Source organism: Cyprinus carpio, chromosome A17 (genome assembly GCF_018340385.1).
Source record: "Cyprinus carpio isolate SPL01 chromosome A17, ASM1834038v1, whole genome shotgun sequence".
In the NCBI taxonomy this organism is placed as follows: Eukaryota; Metazoa; Chordata; class Actinopteri; order Cypriniformes; family Cyprinidae; genus Cyprinus; species Cyprinus carpio.
In genome coordinates, this window is record NC_056588.1 from 5225920 (window position 1) to 5241783 (window position 15864).

The 15864-nt window shown below is 39.6% G+C and overlaps 1 protein-coding gene across 1 annotated transcript in view; it reads left to right on the plus strand.

Moving 5' to 3' along the window:
* LOC109092082 (ral GTPase-activating protein subunit alpha-1-like) overlaps positions 1-15864 on the plus strand; it is a 66557-nt gene that overhangs the window by 25618 nt on the left and 25075 nt on the right. Inside the window, 16 exon segments of the mRNA XM_042773666.1 lie at positions 214-427; positions 521-697; positions 1114-1266; positions 1345-1538; positions 1657-1755; positions 1932-2087; positions 2174-2302; positions 2457-2582; positions 5641-5699; positions 7073-7181; positions 9476-9586; positions 9675-9743; positions 10508-10639; positions 10810-10993; positions 12873-12980; positions 12983-13850. Coding sequence (XP_042629600.1) covers positions 214-427; positions 521-697; positions 1114-1266; positions 1345-1538; positions 1657-1755; positions 1932-2087; positions 2174-2302; positions 2457-2582; positions 5641-5699; positions 7073-7181; positions 9476-9586; positions 9675-9743; positions 10508-10639; positions 10810-10993; positions 12873-12980; positions 12983-13850 — 2888 coding nt within the window.

The window sequence follows — 15864 nt, forward strand, 5'->3', positions numbered from 1 at the left end:
CACACTAAATGATTGCATGAAATTGATATACCTGATAAAATTTGCAAACAAATAAGCAAATACACTAATTAGTTTTTTAAAAGTACACATACAGTATCAGCTAATTCCTGCGTAATGCTTAAACCTGTATAATCCAGTTTTTGATTCTGGTGTTTTTATGTTATAGTGTATTATTTTTTTATGTACATTATGGTTTTCCTGTATTCTTTTTAGGGCATGACGAGGCGTGGCAGTAGCCCGGGAAGTCTGGAAATCCCTAAAGATCTACCGGAGCTCCTGAACCGTCAGAACACCACGCGTCCTGCAGACGACCCCGGTGTGCCCTCTGAGTGGACCTCCCCAGCCAGCGCCAGTGGAAGTGACCTCATAAGCTCCGACAGCCAGTCAGAGTCCTTCAATGCTTTTCAGTATGACAACAAGTTTGAAAGTAAGTAGTTTAGGTTGAATTGAAAGAGACAAGCCAGTACAAGAAAGAGACAAGTAAGAGGTTGATAATGAGTGTGTGTGTGTTTGTCTGCAGATTTCAGCTTCCCCCCTGAAACGTGTGCTCTGGCGTCTGTGGATCAGGATAGTTTGGGAGGAGCAGGTCAGACTGCAGAGGAGCAGGAGCTTTCCAGTCTCACAACACTCCACATCGACTCAGAGACCAGCAGCCTTAGTCAGCATGGCCTGTCTGCTGACACCGTCACCATCACTGGTACACTCTCTCACACTCACGTACAGCAGGGTGTAGTGGACTGGTAACTTAGTTAGGTGGTATGAACTGGAAGCAACTATCTTAAATGGATAACAAAAGTCTTCATTTTAAGAGGTCTTTCATTTTTGAGGGGACGGAAAGAAATTTGCATACCGTACTTCAGTCCACATGAACAGCATACCTCGAAACTTTATTTTCAAGAACACTTGAGTGTCTATCCAAACTAGCCTAACTAATGAACATTCTACATGTAAAGTGTGCTGAAAGTTTCTTTGTGTAAAAACATCTGATGCTTGATTCCGTGCTAAACAATTCTCTGGTATCAGTCACACTGTTCCCATATGCTGTGTTACTGTCAGTGGCACATTACGTCGTGTTTAGAGATCTAAGAGTTAATGTGCTTGATATTTCCTCAGGTTCTGAGAGCGCATCTCCAATGCACTCTCTGGGAGGTTCACGATCGCAGACGCCGTCCCCTGCCACGCTGACTGCCGAACACGTCCAACATAAAGACTTGCAGCTGGATGAGAAAATGCATCACTCTGTACTGCAGACCCCTGATGACCTTGGTAATTCATAGATAGATAGACACTATCTGTTGAATCTTTGACATCTCTGTAATAAACCTGCATTACTGCACATTTCAGAAACCAGCGAATTTCCGACAGAGGACTGTAGTGTGATGGCTGGCGGCACTCTGACCGGCTGGCACGCTGATGTTGCCACAGTGATGTGGAGGAGAATGCTTGGCATTCTGGGAGATGTCAACTCCATCAAGGACCCTGAGATCCATGCACAGGTCTTTGACTACCTCTGTGAGCTCTGGCAGAACCTGGCCAAGGTGAACACAGACACTCAGAGTCCTTCAGAGTGCCCTGAAAGGATGATTTACAGTGCCGTAACTAATCAAATTCCAGTTGAATGTCCTTATGTCTCTGTGTTTTTTTCCATCTCTGTAGATCAGAGACAATCTCGGGATTTCCCTTGACAACCAGTCGTCTCCACCCCCACCAGATCTGATTCCACCTTTGCGGATTCTGACTCCCTGGCTTTTCAAAGTTAGTTTAGCAATATTCTACCTTTACTGTTTATCTGAATGGCAAAGACATAGCTGGCTATTATGCTTATTAGTTCTATCTATCTATCTATCTATCTATCTATCTATCTATCTATCTATCTATCGATCGATCGATTGATCGATCGTTCATAAAGGTTTTGTGCTGTCTGTGTGCAGGCCACTATGTTGGGTGAACGCTATAAGCAGGGCAAACTTCATGCCTATAAGCTCATTTGTAAGATAATGAAGAGAAGACAGGATGTTTCACCCAACTCTGACTTCCTTATGCACTTCTACAACATCATGCACTGCGGCCTGCTTCATCAAGACCAGGTGTGTTTGTGTGTACCTGGTCTCCATGTGGATTGCCAACTTTGTACGAAACTTTTGTGTTGACCTTCTTTTTCCTTGCCTTACAGGACATTGTGAACACAATCATTAAGCACTGCTCACCACGATTCTTCTCTATTGGACTTCCGGGAGCCACTATGCTCATCCTGGACTTCATAGTGGCAGCGAGCCGTGTAACCGCCTGTTCGTCCCTCAATGTGAGAAACCACCGAACTGCTTCCAGATATCACTGGCTCTACATGCGTTAACATCTATGCACATGTGCTTGCAAATGTTATGTCCAATGTGACTCTAACTTAGTAGCTGTTGTTAATTGCGTCTGTCTTTCTCTTTTCTTGGTCTTTCTTCTAGGCTCCACGGGTGGAGGCTCAGATCTTGTTGGGCTCACTTGTGTGCCTCCCAAACTTGTACAGTGAACTTCCCGCCCTGCACCCTACAACAGCTGACATCCTCATGACGAAATTCACAGATGTCAAGGTATCACATCCTGCCCCTAGGAAAAAAATATTGATGGGTCAGGACGCATGGATGCATTAGTGAGGCTATTTATCTACCATTTTTCCTTTCTTTAAACTTTTTTATAATATTTAAAGTGTTTTATTTATATATGAACTTTATTAATAATTCTAATATTTTTTTTTTTTTTTTTAATTTATTTAATATATACACTGCCGGTAAAAAGTTTGGGATCAGAACGATTTTTAATGTTTTTTACAGGAGTTTCTTATGCTCATCAAGGCTGCATTTATTTGATCAAAAATACAGGAAAAAGTTTAATATTGTGAAATATTTATTATGATGTAAAATAATGTTTTTTTTTTTTTTTTTTTTTTTTTTAATATACAATTAAAATCTAATTTATTCCTGTGATGCAAAGCTGAATTTTCAGCATCATTACTTCAGTCTTCTGTGTCACATGATTCTTCAGAAATCATTCTAATATTCTGATTTATTAATCAGTGCTGGAAACTGTTGTGCTGCTTAATATTTATTTGTAACCTGTGATACCTTTTTTCAGGATTCTTTGATGAATTAAAAGATAAAAAGAAGAGCATTTATTTAAAATATAAATATTTTCTAACAATATACACTACAGTTCAAAAGTTTGGTGTTAGTAAATTTGTATTCTTTATTTTTTTGAAGAAATTAAAACTTTTATTCAACAAGCATGTGTTAAATTGATAAGAAGTGATAACAAAGATTTGTATTGTAAGAAAAGATTTATATTTTGAATAAATGCTGTTCTTTTTAACTTTTTATTCATCAAAGAATACTGAAAAAAGTATTGCCGTTTCCAAAAAAAATATTTGGCAGCACAACTGTTGCCAACATTGATAATTCTAATAATAAAGCAGTATATTAGAATGATTTCTTAATGATCACGTAGCACTTTATACTGGAGTAATGGCTGATGGAAAATCAGCTTTGCATCTTAGAAATTAATTATATTTTAAAGGATATTAAAATAGAAACCATTATTTTATATTGTAATAACATTTTGCAAGATTATATTTTATATTTTTTTTTTTTTATTTTTATTTTTATTTTTTTTTTGTATTTTTGATCAAATAAATGCAGCTTTGATGAACATAAGAGGCTTCTTTAAAAAACAAAAGTCTTACTGATCCCAAACTTTTGAGCGGTAGGGTAGTGTGTGTGTGTTTGTGTATGCCTCTCGTGTGTAGTGGTAAGGCTTGGTGGTTAGACTGAAAGGTCAGCCTAAAAGTCAATCTGCTGGCTGTTACCACCATGCCCAGGAGCTGTGTATATTTGTGTGTGCTTATGTATATATATATATATATGTGTATATATATGTGTATATGTATATGTATATATATTATTATTATTATTATTTTGACCAATTAATATAATAGTGCATTTATTATAATAATAATATAATTTTTATTATTAGAATGTTTTTCATTATTTACTATAAATATTTATAATCCATACCATGCTAACCAACACTGTTGCACTTTAGTCTGAGAAAAGCTTTTGAACTGACTAGTTGTTCTGACAAACCATCAACTAATAATTGGAAAATATGCGATTTTGTGCATCTTTCCTAAAAATAATCTCTGATATCATGGGGCTGCCTTCAACCACCAGCCTTCAATCAGGACTTCCTCATGTGCTTATATCTGTAGTCTGTGTTTAACCTCTGATCCACCGCCTGCCCTCATGCAGATCCAAGTGGCTGAATGTATGCCACTCCAACGGTTGTTTAGAGTGCAGGGAAATCTGCTGTAATTGTTCCTGCCGACTCTAATGTGCTAATGAGCAATCAGCAATGCAAGCTGCATTGACCCAAGCTCCATAGGGCTGTTGTTATTGTGTTGCCGTGTTGTTCGGAGCGATGGTAAGGAGCTAATGCCATGCAGGGAGGCGTCCGTCACTCGCATGCAGAAATTCACATGATGGCATCTGATAACCAGGAGCAGGCCATGAATGACAAGACCGTGGTTAACGTGATTCTTTTTCTGTGTGTGTGTGTGTGTGTGCGCGCGGGCAGTTGCTTCTTTTCCAGATGGTTGGATATGTCATTTTCCGAGTTGCCAGATTGCTGGTTTTATGTCAGATTTTGTGTCTGTTGTGAGCGGTTCTGATCATTATCTGTTTGTCTGTCTGCATTATCTCACTCTGTGCATCTGTGTCTCTGGTGGGAGTGTGTACGGTATTGTATGTGTTTCTGTGAGCGAATGTGATTTGTGAAAGTCTGTGTGGCTAAGAAATGGGTACATATTATCTGACACTCTCTAGATGGAATGAAATTGATTAGTATCAGGAAGTCGCCGGTTCCTTGAACAGGATTTTATGCACCCTGTATTTTCATTGACTGCCATTCAGAATTGTCTATTTGTTCTGACGCAAGGGCATATTAAATTGATCACAAGTGCCAGTAAAGACATTTATAACAGAAGATTGCAAAAGATTTCTGTTTCAAATAAATTATGTTCTTTTGAATTTTCTATTCATCAAAGAATTCTGTAAAAAGTGTCACCTTTCCATAAAAATCTTGAGCAGCGAGTTTTCATCATTGATAAAAAGAATTGTTCATGATCATGTGAAAACTGGAGTAACGTCTGCTGAAAATTCAGCTTTGTCATTTTTTAAATTTTTATCATTTATATAAAGATTTTTTCCACCACAGGATAAAAAAAAAAAAAAAAGTAATTTATCTCACTTGTTTGTTTGTTTGTTTTTTTTGAGAAAAAAAAATCTGAATTGAAGTTATAAACACGCTTTCACAGAAAACCATTAATTAAATTGTTCAAATTCAGCCTTGGTGAGCCTAAAAGACTTTCAAAAATCTTGCACACTCCAAACTTTTGACCGGTGATGTATATCGATTTTACTTCTTTGTATTAAATTAGATGTTTTACAAGTATCTAATTTTCCTAATTATATGCATATTAAAAAAAGGTTTAAGGCTTTTTAAAAAGTGTGAAATTCACCAAAAACTTTAAAGAAACAATACAGAAATAAAGTTTGATATGACCCCATTAACAGTGATTGTTTTGTTTTTCTGTTTCAGGAGCATATAATCAAGCATATCCTGACCTCTGCCAGAGATGAGCCTTCTGCACCAGCAAGGTACAAGCCCTGAACACAAACACCTTGTCCTAGTCAAAGCTGTGACTTAGAAGTTAACACATTTACTCTGACATGTTGTGCTGTGGTGCTTAGGGAAACGACACACGTTTGAATTTGGCTCGCAGCATTTCCTGATCCCATTCCCCACACTCTCCACATCATTTCCCCTTCTACCCCTCCACTAAATAAAAAAGTGTAGGAAAAAAGCATCATCTTAGCTAGGTGTGTAAAGATGGGACTCAACCAGAATGAGCTTTTTTTTTTTAATGCAACTAGCTTCATTTAAAGGAATTTTCATTTTCATAAAAATTCTGTCATCATTTACATAAACCTGTATGAGCGGCTTTCTTATGTTGAACATAAAAGAAGATATTTTGAAGATTGCTGGTAATCAAACAGTTGGTGGTTGCCATTGACTTCCATTGTATTTTTTTTCCCACTTTGGAAGTCAATGGCAACCACCAACTGTTTGTTTGGAAACAGCCGTTGTTGTCTGTCATTTCGAGAAATGCGTCAAATCTGCACACATCTGCATTTGCACATCTGCAAAAGAATTTTCATAAAAGGCTAACACGTAAATGAATACGTAATACATATCTAATTAAATGACAAAATTCTTAAGTTTGGTTTGTGCTGTCTAATTAATTTTCATAAATGACAACTCATTGACATTGGTTTCAAATCACATTTTGTATTTCACATTTTACATCAAATCACACAAGGAATATGACTCTATATGAAAAGCTGCAATGCATTTAAAAAATGGACAGATAATGAATAAGTATGTATGAAATGCTGAAATGCATCAGCGAATTATTAAATCTAAGTTTCAAACCCTTCATATGTGACATTAATGTGACAATAGAACCAAAATATGTGTTAGAACTAGACCTAGCCTATAACACTCAAAATTTTCCTAACAATAAGCTACCTTTTCTATCGTTTTATTTTTTATGGCATAAGGTACATGTAATCTAAACATTCAAAGTTAATACTGGCTGGCATTGTACAATAAAAAGTAAGCACACTTCAAGCACTGCCATAATATTTCACTGTAACAGTAGTCAGATAGCTGGAACATTTAGGCTATATGATGAATAATTCGAGATTAAATGTCATAATGCTTTATTAGCCAATTATTATAATATTACCACTGATTTATTTCATTATTTTTTTATCTTTATTTACAAGTTAAAATGTAACAATTCCAGCTTTATTGAGCAATGGTGTCAACTGTCCCTTTGCGTCACATATCTAAAGCACGAGATTGTGCATTTGTAAAATGTTTGATGTTTAATTTAAATGTGATGGAAGTTATTGATTTATTTTAAATTAAAGGTATATCTTGGTTTATTATTTAATTATTTTTTCAGGTGTGTGGCACTCTGTAGTCTGGGTATTTGGCTCTGTGAAGAGCTGGTTCATGGCACTCAGCATCCGCAGATCAAAGAAGCGCTCAATGTCATCTGTGTCACCCTCAAGGTAACGCATGCTTGGTTATACAACAAAATGTACATATATTCTGCTGTTAAAGATTGATTATAAACAGAATAGAAGCATCTGTGTTGTAAAAGAACCTTCACTGCCAATGTAAGTGAGCACAGCAGAGAATGATGGCATTGCCCTTGGCCTGAGTCTTCTGAAGCCGTTCCTGATGCCTGGGCTCACTGCACTGGCACAAGTGTGTTCAGTTTATCCAGAAGAAGATTATTCCATACTCCCTGCACCCACCCCTACCAGCCTTCCTAAATCTGGACCGTCAACATGTTTGGCTTCTCTGCTTCTCACAGACAGAAGGCTAATCCACTGAAGAATGCACGCTTCAGAGACTTCGAGGAATTATTACATTTCTGTCTGAAATGAAGGCTAGGGCCAACAGACACACACACATACTCGAACTCTGGTCCAATCAGAAAAGTCTGTTTGTGATCGGGTCAATTCTATTGGTTTTTCAGAGAATCTGGTTTCAGTGGAGGGTTAGACATGAGGGTCTCTCTCCTTTGGGTGCGTTCCATGAAGCAGAATTAGGCAAAGACTCATCCCGTCTTAATCAGCTCAGATGAGGCCCACGACACAATTTTGCAGTTTTTGCTCCACACATGTCTGAACACATTAAAGGGATAGTTCACCCAAAAATGAAAATTATGTCATTAATGACTCACCCTCATGTCGTTCCAAACCCGTGAGACCTCCGTTCATCTTCGGAACACAGTTTAAGATATTTTAGATTTAGTCCGAGAGCTTTCAGTCCCTCCATTGAGAATGTATGTACGGCATACTGTCCACGTCCAGAAAGGTAATAAAAACATCTTCAAAGTAGTCCATGTGACATCAGAGGGTCCGTTAGAATTTTCTGAAGCATCGAAAATACACGTTGGTCCAAAAATAGCAAAAACTACGACTTTATTCAGCGTTGTCTTCTCTCCCGTGTCTGTTATGAGCGTTCACAGCACTGCAGTTTAGTGATATCCGGTTCGCGAACGAATCACTCGATGTAACCGGATCTTCTTGAACCAGTTCACCAAATCGAACTGAATCATTTGAAACGGTTCGCGTCTACAATAAGCATTAATCCACAAATGACTTAAGATGTTAACTTTTTTAACATGGCTGACACTCCCTCTGAGTTCAAATAAACCAGTATCCCGGAGTAATTAATTTACTCAAACAGTACACTGACTAAACCGAGCCAGATAACGAACGAAACATTGACTCGTTCTCGAGTCAAGAACCGGTTGCATCGGTTTTCGGATCACCGGTAGTGATGGGAAGTTCGGTTCTTTTCCGCGAACCGGTCCTTTCGGACAGTTCGATTCAATAAACCGGTTGAAGAAAACGATTCACCAGTTCTTTTGAGCTCGACGTAATGACTTCATTGGCGATGATTGCCCTTGATTCAAGCCTTCGGTTTACACGCGCTCATAACATTAGCACAGAATCAGTTCAGAATCAATCATCAAAAGAACCAGTTCGGTTCAGACGCGCTGTGTGTCAGTGAGCTTCACGCTGAATCACACATGCGCAGTATCATCAGCTCCTCGGTTCTCGAGCCGGACGCGTCCGATAGAAACGGTTCTTGACTCGAGAACGAGTCAATGTTTCGTTCGTTATCTGGCTCGGCTCGTGTTCATCTTCAGTTCTCTCTTCACAGCAGTTCAGTCCGTGTACTGTTTGAGTAAATGAATTACTCCGGGATATTGGTTTATTTGAACACAGAGGGAGTGTCAGCCATGTTAAAAAAAGTTAACAGCTTAAGTCATTTGTGGATTAAATGCTTATTGTAGAGGCGAACCGTTTCAAATGATTCAGTTCGATTTGGTGAACTGGTTCAAGAAGATCCGGTTACATCGAGTGATTCATTCGCGAACCGGATATCACTAAACTGCAGTGCTGTGAACGCTCATAACAGTCCCGGGAGAGAAGTCAATGCTGAATAAAGTCGTTAGTTTTTTGCTATTTTTTGGACCAACGTGTATTTTCGATGCTTCAGAAAATTCTAAAGGACCCTCTGATGTCACATGGACTACTTTGAAGATGTTTTTATTACCTTTCTGGACGTGGACAGTATACCGTACATACATTCTCAATGGAGGGACTGAAAGCTCTCGGACTAAACCTAAAATATCTTATACTGTGTTCCGAAGATGAACGGAGGTCTTACGGGTTTGGAACGACATGAGGGTGAGTCATTAATGACATAATTTTCATTTTTGGGTGAACTATCCCTTTAAAGTTGCTGATTGCCTCTATTTTAACCACTAACACCTTCCTTCCAGTTCTCAAATAAAACTGTTGCCCTGGTGGCCTCGGACATTTTGCACCTGCTCATAAATTATGTGGATGAACTGCAGAAATTCCCACCAGACACTCCAAAGAAAATAGTGGAGGTAAAGTCAGACACACTGCAAGTAAGCTGAATTTTAAGTGGGATTGGATTTGTTAAATAGATACTAATGTTAATTTCCTGCTTTGTAGGTCCTTATTGCAACCATCACTTACCTTCTTCCAGCTACAGAGTCTTCCCCTCATGAGCTGGATAAGAGGGTATGTACCCCAACACAATGAAAGAACCCACTCGTGTACATGTGAAATAAATGCTTTTTTTCAACCAGCAGCTCATAATGGCTTTTATTAAAGAGAAAGTACACCTAAAAACAGAACAGTTTGTCCTATCTAGATGCAACACATCAAGTGATTTTCCTGTTCTTACTTAAAAAAGAAATGCTTTATAAAGCAACTAAACAATGTGTTTGCTACATTAAAAGTCTTCTGAAGCAATTTGATGGGTTTGTGCGAAAAAGAGGCTGAAATTGACATACCGGTTTTGGGTGATATGAGGGTGATGCTGAGTTTTCATTTTTGGGTGTACTGTTTCTTTAAATTGGTCACCAGATTGACTGACTTATCATAAAGGTATACACCTGACTATATATATATCTATCTATCAAATATCTATCAAAAGTTGCAATAAAAACTTTGTTGCCAAAAAATCTATTTTAAATGAACTAGAAATAAATAAAAATGTTACGTTAAAAAATGTACCAATGTTTCAACAAAAATATTAAGCAGCACTGTTTTCCACACTGATAATAAGAAAAAATTTTTGAGCAGTAAATCAGCATATTAAAATTATTCCTAGAATGATTTAGAAGGATCATGTGACACTTAACACTGGTGTAATGGCTGCTGAAAATAATTTTTTGTTGTTGCCAGTAATAAACTACATTTCTTAACATATCAAAATAGAAAGCATTTATTTTGAATAATTTTGATAGTAATTTAATTTATTTTACTTTATATCTTTCCAGCTGGTTGTGTCTCTGCTGCTGTGCTTGTTGGACTGGGTGATGGCTCTACCTCCCAAAACTCTCCTGCAGCCGGTCCAAAGAGCCTCAGACAATGAGAAAACTGACAAGTCTGTCCTCAGCTGCATCTACAAAGTAAGGGGCCAACACTCACATCTGCTATTAAACATCATTTTTAGATCTCGATATACATCATTTTAATTTTTGTCTGTGAATTACATACCCTGTGAAACAACTAAAGACATAAATAAGTGCACCCCACTGTGTATTTCTTTGTATTTCTAACTCATTTGTCCATCTGTCAGGTCCTCCATGGCTGTGTATATGGGGCTCAGAGCTTCAGTAACCCCAATTACTTCCCCATTCACCTGTCAGACTTGAGCAGCCCAGACTACGACCCCTTCCTACTACTGGAGAACCTGAAGGAGCCAGAGCCGCTCCATTCACCCGACTCTGAACGCTCCTCTAAACTGCAGCCCGTCACTGAAGGTGAGCGCATGTCTTCTGCCTCTCTCTCGTACTTGTTTTGACCTCCTTTAAATCTCGTGTTTATGCATTTGATATTTTAGTCAGGTCCAGCACTCACTTTTGTCTTTCTCCAGTTTCTGTTTCCTACGCCTTGTCCTAACCAGTTGCAACATGACAAGTTTTGATCATCAAGTAATTTGCCTTGTAACTTTATTACATGACAGCATTTTACTTGCATTAACATAAAACTGAATTGATCATTTCTGACTGTTGCAGAAGGATAAGACAAACACACAGAAAAAATAGAGCTTGTTGCACAGTATTAACACCACCCACCACTTTTCTCCTATCTTTATCGCCTTCTGTAGTTAAAACAAGCAGAACAAATCAGAAGAAGCAGGAATGAACTAGCTAAATGTCATCACCGAATCTATTTGCTCCCTTATGCTAGTTTCAGTGTGTATCAGGGAGAGGGCGGGTTTGAGATTGACAGCAGGGGGCTGGTTTCCTGTGCTGCCGTTGCTGTGTCTCTCTCCATCAGGCGAAAATAACTAATCATTACAACCCTGAGTGAGACATGTGTCCACCACTTTCCTACCTCCATTACTCTTGAAATTACTCCTAGCGCTGAATTCTTGCTAGATCGGAGGGCACTCGGCAGCTGAGGTGGTCCGTACAGAATACTGCTTCATCAGGATAAAATCCCTCCCTCCGAGAGCTCCGGTCTAAGAATGTTTTGGCTCATTAAGGCAGTAGAGAGTGGCGCTGAATGTGATTGGTGTGGTGTGTTGATTGGGGGGGAGTGGGCCTCTGGCACGTCGAGTGCACTGTTATTGGGCTGCTCTCCGCATGGTTTCTTTGTGAGTTCTGGCAGTGTGTGAAGAAGGAGTGTCTCCGTCGGGAGCTTCTTACCAGCATTGAGGCATCTGCACCTCTCCCCAGGCATCCTGCATTCTTCATCACACCCTAATGTCCCTGTATTCACACAAGCCGTCTGCACCTTCACTCATCTCAGCTCTGCAGGAGTTTAACACTGATAGATCTGAAAATCACTACATCCCCGACGAAACGAATGCCTAAACTCTATTCCTTTAGTTGTTTCTAACACCTCTTCATCACCGCAGTCTCTCCATTTCTCTCACTTTCTGATTTTTGATTAAATCCTGCAGCATAGATTTGGGGATGGATCAAACGATTAGTCAATTTGTGAGGTCAACTACTTAAATTCAAATGTAGATTTGATGTTTTTTCATTTATTATTATTTTTTCATTAGGTAGATTATTTTATTTTTGTTTTAATATGTTTAATGGTGGTTTAGTTAGTGTGGTAACAGTATCTTGTTAGTTTCCACAGTAAAACCCTCTCTAAAATGTAGCGTTTAAATTTGTTCACATTAAAATTCCACCACTGTGGTCATCCACATTCAGAATTTTTTTTTTTTTTGGCATTTTTATGACAACATGTTTTAAATAGTCATAAAAATGTACATTCTGTTTTATATTGTTTTTGCTCCATCAGTTAAATCTGCATGTAAAAATGCCAATTTATGTTAGAAACGGCTGATTATGCCAGGTGACAAAAACTAGATTGAATATAGAAGGCTTCCATAATACTGATTGGTCAGTGAGATGTTCAGTCAAGTTGATTGTGAAATTGTGTAGTTTAGAACATCCCAGATAGATTGAAACTGAGCTTGAGAGTACTTCACTGTTATAAGTTGCTAAAAACTTGGTCAGGTTAGCCAAAAAATCTTCAGAAATGAACACCCAAGTAGTAAGGGTTAAGTAAGTAAGTAACTTTATGAATGATAGGCACTCTAGTTGTCTTTGAAAATCTCTGTTTTTGTTTCTGCACATACAACTTCTTATAAATACATCTTTGAATTTTTTCTGTTTGTAGTGAGGACCCGTATTCAGCAAGGCCTGATTTCAATTGCAGCACGGACAGTCATATCCCACCTGGTCAATCACCTGGGTCACTATCCGATGAGTGGTGGTCCGGCCACTCTGCCAGCCAGGTATGCGAGAACCAGGATAACCCATACAGCGAGAGCGCAGACCTGACCCCTGAGCTTTTCGACGCACCCAACTTGCAGTTCTTCGTGCTCAATGGCACCACCCTGCTGTCCTATCTACAGATCCGGGCAGAGGACGGCCTGCCCGGTGGCGGGATGTCAGCTGGCCTCACCACCACCAGTGCCTGCGTTCGGGTGATCGTGAGGGACATTTCCGGAAAACACTCCTGGGACTCAGCTATACTGTATGGTCCACCTCAATGCATCACTCCTAGTCAAACTTTGCACCTCTACTCTAATCAAGCAGGGGGTGGTAGAGAACGTGGCCGAGATGAGGACAGTCTAGAAAGAGGCAGTCAAGAAGAACCAGAGGATGGAGCTTTTCAGGAGAATGAAGAAGAGGACCTGGATGAGGAAGAGGTGAAAGAAGACGGGGAGGAGAAAGAACTTGAGGAAGTGGATGAAGAGGAAGAGGCAGGGCTGGAGCTGATGGCCCCACAGGCCAAACGGCAGTGCAGAGAGGTGATCCCAAGCTGGGACTCCTTGCAGAATGGGGAGGACGCCCTGGATGAGATGCTGCAGTACCTGGGATACTCCAGCCCAGAGTGCCTACAACGTACTGGTGCACCGCTCAACATTCCAGCCCCGCCGCCCACCTGCGTGTCTGAGAAGCAAGAGAATGATGTCATCAATGGCATCCTGAAGCAGTGCGCCGAAGAGCAGGACTTTGCACTCTATCGTGGGAATGACTTGAACATGAGGGCCATAGTGCAGCAAGAACCAAGCCCACAGAGACCCCAGTCAGCCTTCTACTATTGCAAACTGCTCCTCAACATACTGGGCATGAACTCCTGGGAAAAGAGGTAGGACTAATCACCACTTGAACACACTTTCAGTTTCAAACGTCTTGGTAATCCTATAGGGCAGGGTTTTTTTCTTTTTAAAACCTCTCTTGGAGGCCCCCCAGCACTACATTTTGTTGGTCTACCTTATCGAACACATCCAATTCAGGTCTTACAGTCTCTCTACTAATGAGCTGATGACTTGAATCAGTTGTGACAGATGAAGCAGGCATACAAAATATGCAGTGTTTGGGGGCCTCCAGGACAGGTTTAAAAACCCTTGTTACAGAATATCCACAAGTACAAATCCTATTTATAACAAACTTTTTTGGGGTGGTGTAGCAGCCCAACATGTCTCCCTTACATGAGCTATCAATTTCAGGTCTTGGAGTCTCTACTAATGAGCTGAGTTGATTCAGGTGTGTCTGATTAGGAAGAGATTGAAAATGTGTAGAATTGGGGTGCCTCCAGGAATGGGTTGGGAAACCCTGGTGTATCCTACTGGTTACAGGTTTGGGATGATTCCTAAAAATTTGCAATGTCGAACATCTATAGGAGCAATCCTTCAAAATAAAAAGCAAATGTCTTAATTCCAGGCGTCGTAATGTCCGATGTGGTTTCCCCATGCTAGAGATGCTATTTTTTCCAGGATTTACAAAAATCAAAAGAAAATTTCCCGAGATGTTTGTAAAAATACAATTGCAATTCTTGAAAAATTATTCTAATTAAAAATCTCTAATACTTTCTTAGGCTTTTTGTGCTGTCTGCAGATTACTGTAATAATCATTATAAGTGACTTGATAACTGACTTGACGGGAGTTCAGCACTACAAGTCTATTTAAAAAAAAAACAAAAAAAATTTAAGCTTGTCTCAAGAATCGGTCATCGCAGGTATTCATGTATCATACCCAAAGTCATCCACTTCATCTTGTCCACCATTTTAGTTAACATTGAGTTTTTTGGGCAGTCAGTTCCACTGACCACGATTCTGCCGATTCTGTCTTTATCTTAGCTTTGTTTAACTGCCATATCAGATAGTTTAATCCTTTGGTCTGGGAATTAAGTGTTCAGCAACACTTCATCAAATCATCCTGCCATTTTTTCCCAAAAGAATCACTGCATTGTTTTGCTAGAGTTTGTTAGCACAATCTGGGTGATGCTTTTGTTGAAGGCCGATAATGCATGTAAACATCCTGTTTGCTCGCACCTCTCCCTGATTGTGCAGAGCCACATTAATCTACTTTGAACAGTCAACAGCTTTCTGATTAGCTTATCCACCAATAGGCGCCACAGTGCTGCTCACTTGCTGCCCAAACCTCAGTTTCCATCCCCCTCCAAAATGCCTAATGATTCCTCTCATTACTTTTGACTGTAAGGGTTCAATCCCATTCCATTTTGTGGTATTACAGAGAATGGTTAAATATTTCCAGATGACAAATAATTGGTAAATTGGGGTTATTTTTTACCATGAATGTAATGGCATTAATTTTCATGATATATGTGGTCTGTTATGAGATTAATGAAGGAAAATTGTTTTTTCACCATTCCCTCATAGAGGCATAATGGGTGGGGGGGAGCTTTTCTTCAACAGCTCTGGGTGTGTGGTGTTTGTGTGTGTGTGTGCACGCACGCAGCTTTTATGGGGGGATTAATTCTTGAGGGGTCTGTTATCTGCCGAGCAGCGGCGGTACTTTTCATTCTTGCCTGATACGCCGGGTGAAAATAAAAGGCTGCTACCTTTCGAATGTGGCTGGAGGGTTATTATGAGTTGGAGAGCTGGGAGAAAATGCATAGGGGCTGTTTAATGAGGAATTGTCCTGCTGCTGCTCTCCAGGCATTCATGTATCATTTATCCATGGTCAGAGACTAAGGCATTGCAATCCGCCAGGCCATTGTGTGTGTGAGCGTGCTCCTAATGTCGGCCTTTTATGCCGTTCGCGCATTCGCCTCCTGAAATGGCTCACTTTCAATGGAGAAAATGAAGACCATTACATTGCAACAAGCTAATAAAGAGACCCCTGCTCAAAGAAAAGGA